This window comes from Electrophorus electricus, chromosome 19 (assembly GCF_013358815.1).
Source record: "Electrophorus electricus isolate fEleEle1 chromosome 19, fEleEle1.pri, whole genome shotgun sequence".
Classification (NCBI taxonomy): domain Eukaryota; kingdom Metazoa; phylum Chordata; class Actinopteri; order Gymnotiformes; family Gymnotidae; genus Electrophorus; species Electrophorus electricus.
Genome location: NC_049553.1, coordinates 10,933,515 through 10,947,055, shown reverse-complemented (window position 1 = coordinate 10,947,055; position 13,541 = coordinate 10,933,515). Strand labels below are relative to the sequence as shown.

Sequence of the window (13,541 nt, the reverse complement as noted above, 5' to 3'; positions counted from 1 at the left end):
TAGGTCCAAGCCACTGGACCTGTAGTACTATACTTTCTAGTATTACACGAAAAGATATGAGCCCTTTTGGTGTTAATCGGGGAAAATAGGGGAGGGGGCTCAGTTTTAAAAAATATCCTGTGATGGAAAAAAAAGATACAGACAATGTGATGAGAGAAGCTAAGACACACAGAGAGAGAGAGAGAGAGAGAGAGAGAGAGAGAGAGAGAGAGAGAGAGAGAGAGAGAGAGAGAGAGAGAGGAGAGAGAGAGAGAGAGAGAGAGAGAGAGAGAGAGAGAGAGCCCTTTGTTGATTCCATGTCTCAGATCCCTCAAGTGTCTGTCTCTATGGCAACATAGGGTTGTAGACAGACAGATTTTGGGCATCATGTCAAGCAGGGAGTGTGTGTGAGAGAGTGTGTGTTTGGTTTTCTGTCTCACTCACTCACACCTACAAACAAAGGAACAGATTAAAATGCAGATGACAGATTTTGTGTGTGTTTTATGGTAAGGTGTCCAAAACACAGTGGAGTCTGTAAGACCAAATCAAAACCCAAAATCTAATACTAAAAACAAACAAACAAACAAACAAACACAAACAAACAAACGCTGTTTTACTCCACGAACAAAACTGCACACAAATTCAGGCCATGTGTGCAGTTCATATAAAATGACATTGTTATCTACTCCCAGTTTCAAACCAACGCAGAAAAACACAAAGCCCCCATTCAATAGAGTATTGAAGGTCTGGGGAAGCACTCTGGGGTGGTGCTGCCAAAGGCAAGAGAAGACAGAACATCACACACTGAAAGAGTCTGTTCAGGTCTCTTTCATTGGGTGAAGGGAGCACAATGATTTGCAGCCACAGTATGGACAGCAGAGGTAAACAACGCGCACAGCTTAGTAACCACGGCATAGATGCCGGTCTCTGCCGAACACATTAATCAGACAGAGGTCAGCAGAATTTTGGAAGCCCTAAAATGAAGGCTTTCACCTGGCCTTCAGAGGGAACAGAGAAGCTCAGAGGAGATGAGGGGTTCTGCTTTGTCAATGTCAGGTCTCAAAGACATAGTGGTGTGGGTGTGTGCGTCACCTAATTCAACCAGCAGTCATAATCACATAATATAACTAGCTATGCTCTTTTTTCACCCAAATTACTATAAGCGATACTGACAGACCACCTGGTGCATGAATCAGATTAAACTAGGTAATCAGTAACAGTAAAGGCTGAGTATTCTCATTAAGGAATAATGACATCATGTTCTTTTCCCAGGTAACTAAATTAGAATAAACAAATAGGAACAATGTCCAAAGGTAGGATAAGAGATTTTATTAAAATGGCTCGTACACCACTGTGTTTTAAACACCATAAAATCAACACGTGGAATAATTAGAGATAAACATAGCCATAATAAGGATGACACAGCACCCTTGCAAACTCTGAAAACACAAGATACTGCAAGCAGTAGTTCATTTGAAAACTTTAGCTGGAGAAAACACTATATTGCATTAATTTTACCACATATTATGATGAGGCATGTTAAAGAATTACAATTCACCAGGACAGAGAAAGCAAAAACTATACCTGACAGAAATCAAAATTGCACATCCAAAAAAAAAGCCATCTAAATCTGTCTTATACAGAAGTGCACTGGCGTGCATTGTGGAGGAAAAAAATAGCACGTTCAGATCTTAGTTGAACTTTTTCTAAAGACATGCATAAGAAAGAGTTCATGGTCTGATGACACCAAAACTGAACTTTAAGTTCCATGCCAGAAACCTAATGCACAGACATCGCACAGAGAACACCAGAACACACACAGAACCACTGCCAGGATAACACCAGCAATGAGGTGCTGCTGAGGTGGTGGCAGCCTAATTAGACCCAATTGATCTATGTATTTCCACTTTGTTTCCATTCATTGGAACATGTAAATGCTATAATTTATAAATAAATAAACAAACCCACAGTACACCCATCTGGGAGGTCAAAAAGGTCACAGTAGACAAATAAAAAAATTGTGATGATTACAGGGCTCAGTTCAGGGATCAGTTTTGCAAAGGCCAAAATTTCAATGCAAACTGTATACTTTTTATTTCAGGCTCCTAGTCCTCATCCATAACCCAAGACGCTGGGGCAACAGTGCTTGGTGGAATTTCTTTTGGCATTTAAACTAGCATGAAGAACTGTTCAGAACACCATTCTTGCACAAGTAATTCCAACTTGTGAAGTGTTGATAAGAGCCAAGCTCAGTGGAAGCTCTGGGTTTGGTGGTTTGTAAGCTAGTCTTTGAAAGTGCAATGGCCAACGATTACCACTGTGTTCATGCTTATTTAATCATTCAGCAGTCATTTCTTGACCTGCTGCCTGCACACACCACTAAAGCGATCACGCCTATCTTCCATATCATATCCATATACTGTATAATACACAGGTAAACCAATGACCAAAACTCACCTTAACTAGAAAGTTTCCATCTGCTTCAGGAATCACCATGACAACAGAGTCGTGCAGCTTCTCGTCGAAGTGCACATGAGAGTGAGCGCTGGCTGCAGCAGCTGTGGTGGCATGTTCCTCAGCAAAGCGGATGCCCCCTGCTTTAGAAGAAGCTGTCATTAACACACACAGACACACACACACACACACACACACACACACACACACACACAGACACACACACAGTCATGAAACTGCACACACGATCCCGCTTTCCATTCTCTCACACATGCACGCGCAAAGGGTGTCGTTTTCTTTGTCTTTTTCTCTCTCTCTCTCTCACACACACACACACACACACACACACACACACACACACACACACACACACACACACACGTACATACGTACTACACAGCCACATCTATGCTCATCAACAGAGGATCAAGGCACATTCTATTCAGCTTTTTAGAATGTTCACCGCACCAGCGAGTAGCTTTTCACCGCATAATTACAAATCTAACGTGCCACTCTGACAGCTCTGCAGAGCTCAATGGGGGAAAAAAGAACAGCAAAGTCCTTTATCAAATGTTTGTCATCTCTTGAAAATTTCTCTACAGGAGTATGGCTACCCTGTGAATGAGAGGAATCAGGCCAAAGTGTCTGTGCGATGACTAATTTTATCAGTCCCCATCAGCCTGGGAAGCTCTACTCGTGAATCAGCTGTACTTTAAGATGAAGAGCTGCAGTCAGTATGAAGACTGACAGTAGTAGGAACCAGGCCCTTTCACACACACATTCAGAATCAGCTATGTAAGTTGATTTGTCTTGAGGAGTGCACATGTAATATACTAAACAGTGTGACACACTGGGTAATACAGATAGATCCAGTCATCTCCAATGCCGAGTCCTTGTTTCCCTTTGTACTAAATGAAGGTACTACCAGTTCAGTTGACATTCATTACTGTTTGTAATCTGAGTCTAATTTCAGATTTTCTTTTCCATAAAGAAGGCCGCTTCCATGTTTAGTCAATGAGTGTTTGCTTTTTTGGCGCGATAAGATTCATGAGTATGTAAAGAATCACTGTCTTTGATTAATATAAGACAGCAATGTCCTTTTTTGTCTCACAATGTCATACCAAGACATTATATGACAGTAGCTGCATCTGTGCTATTTCCTGCAAATGCTAATCTCTCTAAACAATTCAATAGATTAGTCTGAAACTAAATATCTTTTATAGAAAGATGCATAAAATATGAAATTATGAAAACAAACAGAGACATTAAAATAGAATAACAATCAGTAAGTAAACTAAACTCCACCGTCCATGTAAATGGGTCACACAATCCATGGGCTTAATTAATATCACACATGAATTAGATGAGAAAAATGTCTGGGAGAATTATTAGACAACACTGATCAATGTGGACACTACTTTAGTCCTGTGGCGTAAACTAGTGAGGTAGTGATATTTCATAGATAGAACTAACATTAATAGATGAGAAAGAAGTTCCAAGCCCTTCAGAAATCTCACCTCAGTAAAAATGAGGTGCAAAAATGAATCAGTGTCTCTTGATTGAATTGAAATGTACTAAATGAAGATTGCCCGTCTACATCAGGCATGGGCGTAGTGTGTCTCAGAGGCAAGGACACCTGCGTGTGAAACAATTGGAATTTACAATAACTATCAATCACAACAGTACAATCAAACCAAAACTTCGTTAAATTTTAAATGTTACAATGAATAATTTTCTAAATCACGATGAATTGAAAAGTTGTGAGGTCAAAGATTTATACCCTTACTTTGTACACAAATAATAAATTGGTCTAAAGAGAAATGTCATCTTTATCCATCTTTGGGGGGGGGGGTTTGCAAAAAAGATACTGTGGGACATTTACAACAATATCAAAGTAAAAACCTGGTAACATCGACTACCTCGCTCTTTATCCTAAATTGTGATAACAAAATACTCTGTAATGTTTTAGGTACTGTTGCTTGGCTGTCCTTACTGTGAGATTTCCCCAACAACACACGACAAATCTAGAATGGAAGTGGAATTCTAGATTGTGTTATTGTAAAGTATTTCATCTTCAGACAAGTCAGTTTCTCTACATATGGAGGAGAGTCTTCAGACCAAGCTCTGTTCTCACCATGTTTACAGCTGCTTAGTAATCCAGTTATGCAATTAGACACAGACTCAGACACAGACACACGCACACATACGAAGAGTAAGTAGGTTTTGTACTGCACATCTATGGGACATTCAATCTATGCACATAACTTTCATCTGTTCAAATCAGTCTGTGTCTGTCCACACAAGCTACCCAGGTGCTTGTGCAGTCTCTTGTGATCTCAAAGCTAGACTACTGCAACTCACTACTTGCTGGTCTTCCTCCAAGAGCCATCAAACCTCTACAACTTGTCCAGAATGCAGCAGCACAACCGGTCTTCAAGCTTCCAAAGTTCACACACATTACTCCGCTGCTGCGCGCCCTTCATTGGCTTCGAGTAGCTGCACGCATCACATTTAAAACCTTGATTATTGCCTACAAAGCCAAAATTGCACCGGCCCCGTCATACATGAGGTCAACAGTCAAAGCCCGATCCGTAACTCGAGTACTTCGAACCTCAAGTATGGCTTGGCTTCAAATACCGTGCTTCAGGTCTCATGGAAGACAAGCATCGAGACTACTTTCTGTCCTGGCTCCCAGATGCAGCAGTCGAGCTCTTGTACTGAGAACTTCTTAAAGAGAGAGCATGCAAGACAGAGAGAGCAGGACAGAAAGAGGAAGAGTGAGACTGAGAAAAAGCCTGTGCTTGCTAGTGCCCAAGGGTGCAACAGAGGCTCTAGAAATGATCAGCCTCGTTTTTAATCCTGTCCTGGTTACTATGGCAGTCACCATTTGGGATGGTTTGGTTTCCAATGCTATTCTCAATCTCTGATGCACTGCTTTGTCTCGCCAATAGCAATAGCAAGATTCTGGACTTTGTGAAAGAAAGCAAATAACTGCGATATCCCATGTGAATCCGTGTCCATCTTGCATTTTGTTTAAACTCTCTTATGCACTTTCAATTTGACTATCTTCTCCATCACATGACACACACACACACACACACACACACACACACACACACACACACACACACACACACACACACACACACACACACACACACACACACACACACACACACACACACACACACACACACACACACACACAAAAGATATACACTCCATCTCCACAGAACAGACCCCTACTTCTAAAGAGCAAAACCCCAGTGGCAGGAATTCAAAATTCAATTACTATTCAACACTGAGCCTTACTGAAAGCCTTACTGAAGTCTTCATTTCATGAACAAAACCCAGCGGGTGGTTCAGAGGGCTGGGTAAGCTTCGTGGTATGTTTCAGTAGCTGTGAGCTTGATGGAGGGATTATTTTTAGAGCAGTTTCTCAACATTTGCACAACAAAAGCATCACTTGCTATGTAATTATGCATTTGTTCTGCTTTAAGAAACATGCAAGTTACAGACAGAGGGACATGAAAGCATATAGCTAATGGTGTGGGAAAGTATTTACTTTGTGGAGTCCATGCTAGAGAGACAGGGAAAGAGAGTGAGAGAGAGAGAGTGAGAGAGAGAGAGTGAGAGAGAGAGAGAGAGAGAGAGAGAGAGAGAGAGAGTGAGAGAGAAGGCTCACCTTTTTTTGCAGTGGCCATACTCATGTCCGTCTAAGCAACACTCAGAGAGAGAGACTCTCACAGTCTCATCACGACTGTCATCTAGTCCCAATAATCCTGAGAGCAAAACAAAAAAAGACGATTAGAAGAAAGAGAAAGAGAAGTCAGGAAATAACAAAGAAATCTCTTAAATACTATTAGTCGTGTGCCTGACTTAACATGACTAGTCCGATTCCATCATAGGTATCCTTACTTTGCTTAGCTGTGCTGAATAACACAGTGCAACAAATACCCTAGAGTACAACAAATAAAAAAACAGCTACAAACCACTAATAAGATTATGGATAGAGAAGCCTTTAACAGCTCCCAGGATTCTGTCCCTGATGCATGTAGACATCCCTGGAGCAAGGAGCAGCCCAACACCTCCCACAGGGCCTCCACAATCTAACAAACAGAGGGGAAGTTCTCCATGATGGATAAACCTTTACCCAGACTGAGATCCCACACACTGGCTTGAGAAAACTGGAAGCTGACATGTCTAACACGGAATAGAGAAATGGAAGCTGACACATCTTTAACACAGAATAGAAGACATTTGTGATCCTGACTGAAATTCTTGTGCCTCTGAGAGGTGTTAACTACCTCTCCTCTTCTCTTCTCTTCTCTTTTCTTTTGGCACCAAGCAATGACTAACAACTGACAGGCTGACACCCAATTTGTATGTGTTAACAATGGATTCCAAAATTGCGCATTTTGGCTTTTTAATTTTTAACTGCTCATTCTGTGATCTCTTAAAACAAAATAAAGGCAGTTATTTTGCTCTGTGTGTTTACAAAGTGTATTTCAGATGAATAACTGCAGTGCACAATAATAAAAGATGTACAGATATTCAAAATCTCTCTCTCTTTCATTTTATGTATAACTTCATACTCTTACACAAGCACACTCTCAATTATAAGATATAGAGGTGCAATGTAAACAAAAGCTCACGGTGTGATTTTCAGACCCTGAAACTCACTAGTGAATGTCATTTCCATGGTAAATAGTTAAAGGCAACCTGTATGATTGCTATAAAAGGGATACATGCCAAAATGCATAAATTTTTGTTGGTCAGAATGTTCACCAAAAATGTATTAGGCCCTGAGACTTTTCAGCATGTTCTTGCAGAGCACAACACAACTGACATTTGTTATTGGTTAATTTGCATTCTCTCTCTCACACAAACACACGCACACACCTCTCAAACTGAGGGGTTACCATTTGTCTTAACATCAGCGCTGACATCTCAAACTCCTCCAAAGTATGAAAAGATTTACAACATGAACCAGATTATTTATAATTATATGGTAGATTTAGCATTTCTTTGAGAACTAGGGCAAGGACTGATATAGCCTTGCAAGTGTCACTTTCAAGTCCCTGAAAGGAATAAAAACCCTCCAGGACCACTAGCACAAATTGGCCTGTCACATTCAAGTGCTGGAGCAGAGGTTTAGAGAATACGATTTACCATCCATCCCTTCAGGAGTAAGCTAACATGACTAGGTATTCAATGATTTACTGATTTACTGATTATCCAATGAACTGCCAATAATTACAAAATCCAGGACTGGATTTGAGATCTGTTGTATTCTACACAGCAGCATACGTGCTCTTTTGAATGTAGAAAGTTAAGCATTAGCTCCCAATTCCTCACTCAGATGCGAGAATGCTTACAAGGTGCCTGATTATACAGCTGCCCTTGACAGTGCATTTCCAATGTCACAGCTATTGTGGAGGAGACACACGACACTAGAGAAGCCTTCCATGGATAGTCCGAATGCCACACTTCTTATAGTGAACTTTGTTCCTGCTCAACTTTGCGCAATTGGCTGCCGCTTCTAACCAGTGTGTTAACTGGATGTAAAAAGCTGTGTTGATTGTAAAGTGTCCTTGGGTACTGAGCCAGGTTCTATATAAGTGTAACTTCATTCATTCAAGTTCTAAGCATCTGGAACTGCTCCATTCAAACCACTGGTCTATTATACACAGTGAATCAGGTTACAATAAATAGAGGTTTTGAATTGATTGATTCTTTTATTAAGAACCGAGTAATCAGATAGGATTCTTTTATACCAGCTTGCATCAACATCATCAAACAGTTTGAAGACCTATGATATCATTTCTTGATTATAAATTGAATATATGAATTCATATCACATCACTATTGTTTTTGTTAGTTTATAGTTTAAGGGTTTCACTTTAGCTGTCAGTTCAGAAAAAGCCATCCAATTTACAGTAGGAAGTGCATGGAAATAGCATACATGGGACATATGTGGTCCTGGAAAATATTCTTTGCTCTAAGGACTGCCATCCAGAAACTCAAATAAGAATGTCAGCAAGTTCAGACACCTTTCAAGTCAGTTGCATGAGAACTAAACCAGTCCAAGACACAACAGGATTTCTTCCTTCATGTGCACCCTCTGCCTCTGCAAATACTTCATTTCCTGGTGGTGCAGCAGTATCCACTTAACCACCAACCCACGGACCCCCAACTGCTTAGAGATTTTGCCCAAATTCATTTTCTAATCAGCTTTTAACACAAGCTTTTAGTTTAGCAGGCACACATTCAGCTTTTGCTTGATTCAAGCACTGATTATCGTCATCAAGCAAAAGCTGAATGTGTGATGACAGAAGTCAGCTTTTGACACACATATCAGCTCCACGTACCCAAATAATAATCTAAGCATTAGTACGAGAATGTGGAATAATTTAAATAAAACTAAAATATAACTTTCACTAACACACACATTAAAAAGTCATCTCAAAGTGATTTTGTAGATACCTAAGGTTTTGTATTGCACATTGTTTATATTGTAGAGAGATTAGTGTATTTCTGCTTCTTAGATACAGGGATCTAATAAAGAATATCAGCGTGTACACATCCCTCCATCCCTTCCTCTTGTAATTTGCTATTTCGAAAATGCCGTTTTATTTTTAACTAAGCAGCCTATTTCATCATCAAAGCCCAGACCTAAATGCCACGTTAGAAAAGTGTTGGTTTTGAGGCAGAATCTATTAACTGAAGACAATATTTATTGCCTTGAACAGGAGCAAGGCAACCCTACTGTTGGGGCTCTGAAATGGACAAGAACAACTGCTCTTATTCAGGTGTCATGAAACGCAGATAAGCAAAAACATTCATGAGAAATCAACGTGTCACTTCATTGAGGAGGTCTCGGGGTGGTTAACTCCCTGCACTTACACAAATGGGAAAAGGGCGACCAACCACATTTATGCTTAGGGAAGCGCATAAATCATAAAACCATATTTCAGACAATTCAACGAACACCTCGTGCCTTTGGTGACTATATAACTACAAGGGCGCCCCCAACCACAAATATATCAACGAGTTAACACTTGAACAGCTTGCCTTTTTATTAAAAACCGATGCATTTGATAGTATTTGCAGCGAAAAACAGCTACAGGACACAGCTACACTAGCAACTGCCCGTTGCTGTTTCTAGGATAACCATTTATGATATTACAACGGAAACTTAACTGTAGATAGCAACGGGTGAATTATACAAAACGCTTCATCTGGCGTTATAACACTATCTACTTAGATAAGCAAGTAAATAACTCATTCGCTGTTGTATAATGAGGAATCGATTTTTAATCTAGCTAGTTTATTCAGTTACTAACCTGTTTTGTCGTCCACACAGTTCCTAAGAAGCTCAAAGCCGCAGCTGGTCGTGTTTTACGTTTCTCTAATTTTAGACACAATAATGTAAAGTATATGACCAACTCCTTTATGAACAAGAAGCTAGACAGCTAGTCAGTTAGCTACTGATGGCCAAACGAATATCAACTCACTCCGCCCTAACTTGATCTATCAGTAAGTATCACTTCCGCGTTAGTCACGAGGGTCTCTGTACTTTGGTAGCTATTGAAGCTATTCCCGGTGTAGAATTAACATTAGCTAGGATAGCTAACTTGCTATGTATACGCTCCAAAAATATATAAATATAAAGCTTTATGTATGAAACTATGCATACTAGAAATAGATGCATCGTATTTTGCTGTTTTTTTTGTTGCCTGAGTCGTAGCCCGGCTAGCTCAGTCGGTAGAGCATGAGACTCTTAATCTCAGGGTCGTGGGTTCGAGCCCCACGTTGGGCGGAGTTCTTTATTGTTAATGCATATATTCTTGAAATGAGTACATTTGAGATTGAAGCATAACACATTTCATACGTTACAAACGTTCTTGTTGTATTTCTTTAAAATATTCATCCTCTACTGAACATTTATTTTGATTTTTTAAATTATCATGGGATACTCAGAGGTTATATACTCAGAGGTTATTTACTACGTGGAAGCAGGCCAAACTGGCTGAACCACAAAATTTAAAAAACATGAACGTCCCTGGGTGGGCTCGAACCACCAACCTTTCGGTTAACAGCCGAACGCGCTAACCGATTGCGCCACAGAGACATGATGCGCAGGCTTTTTAAGGGGTATGACTTGACTAACTTCTTGTCGTGGGTTTTCACCTTGTGTTTGATATTGCATTAGCCTATTAGCCGTGTTTGCTATCCAATAACAATAACAACGCAAACTACACTTATGTACGTTAAGTCCCTACCTTATGCATATTTAGTCCTTACTTTATGCACCTGTGAATTGTGCTGAGCAGCCCGGCTAGCTCAGTCGGTAGAGCATGAGACTCTTAATCTCAGGGTCGTGGGTTCGAGCCCCACGTTGGGCGTCACTTCTTTATTGTTAAGCCATTTGTAGAATCAATTCACACTTTCACACCTCATTAAATCTAAGGGCAGCTGTCTCTGTGGCGCAATCGGTTAGCGCGTTCGGCTGTTAACCGAAAGGTTGGTGGTTCGAGCCCACCCAGGGACGGAGGAGGGTTTTTTTTTTTTTTGGCTGTTACTCTGTTTACTCGTGTGTGTGTGTGTGTGTGTGTGTGTGTGTGTGTGTGTGTGTGTGTGTGTGTGTGTGTGTGTGTGTGTGTGTGTGTGTGTGTGTGTGTGTGTGTGTGTCTGTGTGTGTGTGTGTGTGTGTGTGTTTGTTTGAGTCTCACAACAAAAAAGCGCCTGAGCAGCCCGGCTAGCTCAGTCGGTAGAGCATGAGACTCTTAATCTCAGGGTCGTGGGTTCGAGCCCCACGTTGGGCGCCTATCTTTTGCCACCGTCTCTCAGTGGTACAGTTGGTAGATAGACTCGAAAATGTTGTTGGGATTAGGCGAATGCATAAAGGACGTCAGACACAGGATGTTCAACCCTTTCTCACTTCATCCTGACTTTTGTGTGGAGTGCTTCTGTTAGGCCTAGAGACAGCTGGTTCCTCGCTCTCTAATTACTTAATGGACCTCAATGGTCTCCCAGTAACAGTTAAAGATCTGGAGTTATTATGGATACTATTATGGAGATTTTCACAATTAAAATATGGAAAATGGGCAGATAACTCGAGCATCCCACTTGATTTAATGGCCAAACAGATTAAGCCTGAATGCAGACATCATCATATACACATATATAGTAACGAAGTCCTAAATGTATATATTGGGTTTTCTGTATACTATTCAGGTCTTGGATTTCTGTATACTGCCACTATCAATCATTCTATCAATATGCTAAATAGACGTAGAAGTACACATTAACGTACTAAAGGAAGAAAACCTCAAACTATGAAATAAACCTAGTAGTACACATAAACGTTCCAAAGGCGGACGAAATGCTCTCGAAAATTCGCCGGTTTAAATATCCCGCCGTCCGTCGATGGACTCACCCTGGATTCTTGGTAGACGACCGGGACGTGATTGGTCAGTGGTCAGACATTCTTGGTCGTGCTCTGACCTGTGATAGGCCCTATGTATCATTGCGTCATCGCCAATGCTTAATAGCGATTACGGCTCGTGGTTGGCCAATTCTTTGTAGAAGCCTGAAAGGTGATTGGACATCGCTACCTAGAATTAGCTCGAAACACAACCGTGAAAACAGTTTACATGACGTCTGCTTTCAAAATGGTCATAGGTACTGGGCCTCGAACATAGCCAATTCACTCTTTCTCCTGCTCTTCTGTTATTTCATCTTGCGCTCTGTTAATGTCTCTGTGGCGCAATCGGTTAGCGCGTTCGGCTGTTAACCGAAAGGTTGGTGGTTCGAGCCCACCCAGGGACGTCAGCTTTCTTTCTTCCACCAACGTTCTCACTGCTTTATTTGGTCAGATGTGTATAATTTAAATTTGTCTTTGGTAAGTAAAAATAATTTGAGATTATGCAACGTAAATAAAATCTATTTAGTTTTAACCACAGCTATAGAATAACAGCCCTTGTTTAAGAGGATGCTAACCATAAGCATTTTATCCATCAAAAAATGAATTTTTGGTATCTGCACAACACAGGGATTAACCTTTAGGTATTGGGTCAGAATCAGTATTTTCTTAACAGTAATAATATGAATTGTAAACAACAGAAAAACATAAGAGTGGACAAAGTCTGGAGCTACATGTCACACCTGAACTTATCCTACAGCACTGCCAATACAGTGCGATATTACTTTGTAGTTCCATTTGTGGACAGGCTCTTTACAGTTGTGGTCAATGTGGACATCCGACCATTGTCTAGTTGAGTTAGAGTGAAGAGGCTTTTTATTGTTATTTCTGTTATATACAGGTATATAGTGAAATAAAATAACATTCCTTCAGGACCATGGTGCAACACAAAAGAACATAAGTGTAAACAATAAATATGAAACAATAAATAAATCTAGCATACAGGGCAACACCGACTAGTGCACGACCCTGAGGATTATCACAGATAAGATTACAGCATGCAGCATTCACTGAGGTAACAGCCAATACACTCATTTAAGAATACTATATAGTTAAATGTAATACAGTATTTGTTAAATATGTGTTGTAAGCCTCTGGAGTTAGAGTCTGATAGCATGGGGGAAGAAACTGTTGCACAGTCTGGCTTTATGGGTCTGAATGCTTTGGTACCTCTTCCCACACAATAGGAGAGAGAAGAGGTAATGTGTTAAGTGTGCAGAAAAAAGCCTTCCTGATATTATGTAAGGGTTTGACAAACTGTCCGGAGTGAAATGTAGAGTAAACTAACAACTTAGCCAGGATCCTGTTAAACATGCATGTTCACCATGCCCTGTTCCTCAGCTGTCATTCTTTTGTTCTTCATGATACCTGTAGAACTCTAAAAGCTTTGGCTGTGCCTGGGTTATAGCAGTATGTCAGTTCCATGTATCCAACTCTCCTTATTCAAAAGGGCCAAGGTGAAACGTTTTCCATTCTGCACCTTTAAGCAGTAGAACTTTATCCCAAGCTAAATCTCTGGTCCTGCTGATGTGCTGCATTTGGAGGTTCTCATTGACACTTGCATGAAACACTGTGCTGTGGATGGTGGATTAATAGATCTAGGCATACCTACTTGTCATGT

The 13,541-nt window shown here is 40.6% G+C and overlaps 1 protein-coding gene and 6 non-coding genes across 8 annotated transcripts in view; 5 read left to right on the top strand and 2 right to left on the bottom strand.

The window, feature by feature from the left end:
• Positions 1 to 9,972, bottom strand: part of c19h20orf27 (chromosome 19 C20orf27 homolog) — a 21,599-nt gene extending 11,627 nt beyond the window's left edge. Inside the window, exons 1-3 of one of the 2 annotated variants that reach the window (XM_035520107.1) lie at positions 9,780 to 9,972; positions 6,119 to 6,215; positions 2,437 to 2,588 (exon numbers count right to left, since the gene is read on the bottom strand). In XM_035520107.1, coding sequence (XP_035376000.1) covers positions 2,437 to 2,588; positions 6,119 to 6,143 — 177 coding nt within the window. In that variant the 5' untranslated portion in view covers positions 6,144 to 6,215; positions 9,780 to 9,972. The remainder of the gene's footprint in view (positions 1 to 2,436; positions 2,589 to 6,118; positions 6,216 to 9,779) is intronic. The other variant, XM_035520109.1, reaches the window with a different exon arrangement.
• Positions 9,973 to 10,182: 210 nt separating this feature from the next.
• On the top strand, positions 10,183 to 10,255 carry trnak-cuu. Its single transcript has one exon. It is a non-coding gene; the product is annotated as a tRNA-Lys (tRNA).
• A 238-nt stretch (positions 10,256 to 10,493) lies between these two features.
• On the bottom strand, positions 10,494 to 10,567 carry trnan-guu. Its single transcript has one exon. It is a non-coding gene; the product is annotated as a tRNA-Asn (tRNA).
• Positions 10,568 to 10,768: 201 nt separating this feature from the next.
• Positions 10,769 to 10,841, top strand: trnak-cuu. The gene has a single exon. It is a non-coding gene; the product is annotated as a tRNA-Lys (tRNA).
• Positions 10,842 to 10,913: 72 nt separating this feature from the next.
• On the top strand, positions 10,914 to 10,987 carry trnan-guu. The gene has a single exon. It is a non-coding gene; the product is annotated as a tRNA-Asn (tRNA).
• Positions 10,988 to 11,188: 201 nt separating this feature from the next.
• trnak-cuu lies at positions 11,189 to 11,261 on the top strand. Its single transcript has one exon. It is a non-coding gene; the product is annotated as a tRNA-Lys (tRNA).
• Positions 11,262 to 12,193: 932 nt separating this feature from the next.
• trnan-guu lies at positions 12,194 to 12,267 on the top strand. Its single transcript has one exon. It is a non-coding gene; the product is annotated as a tRNA-Asn (tRNA).
• The last annotated feature ends 1,274 nt before the right edge of the window (positions 12,268 to 13,541 follow it).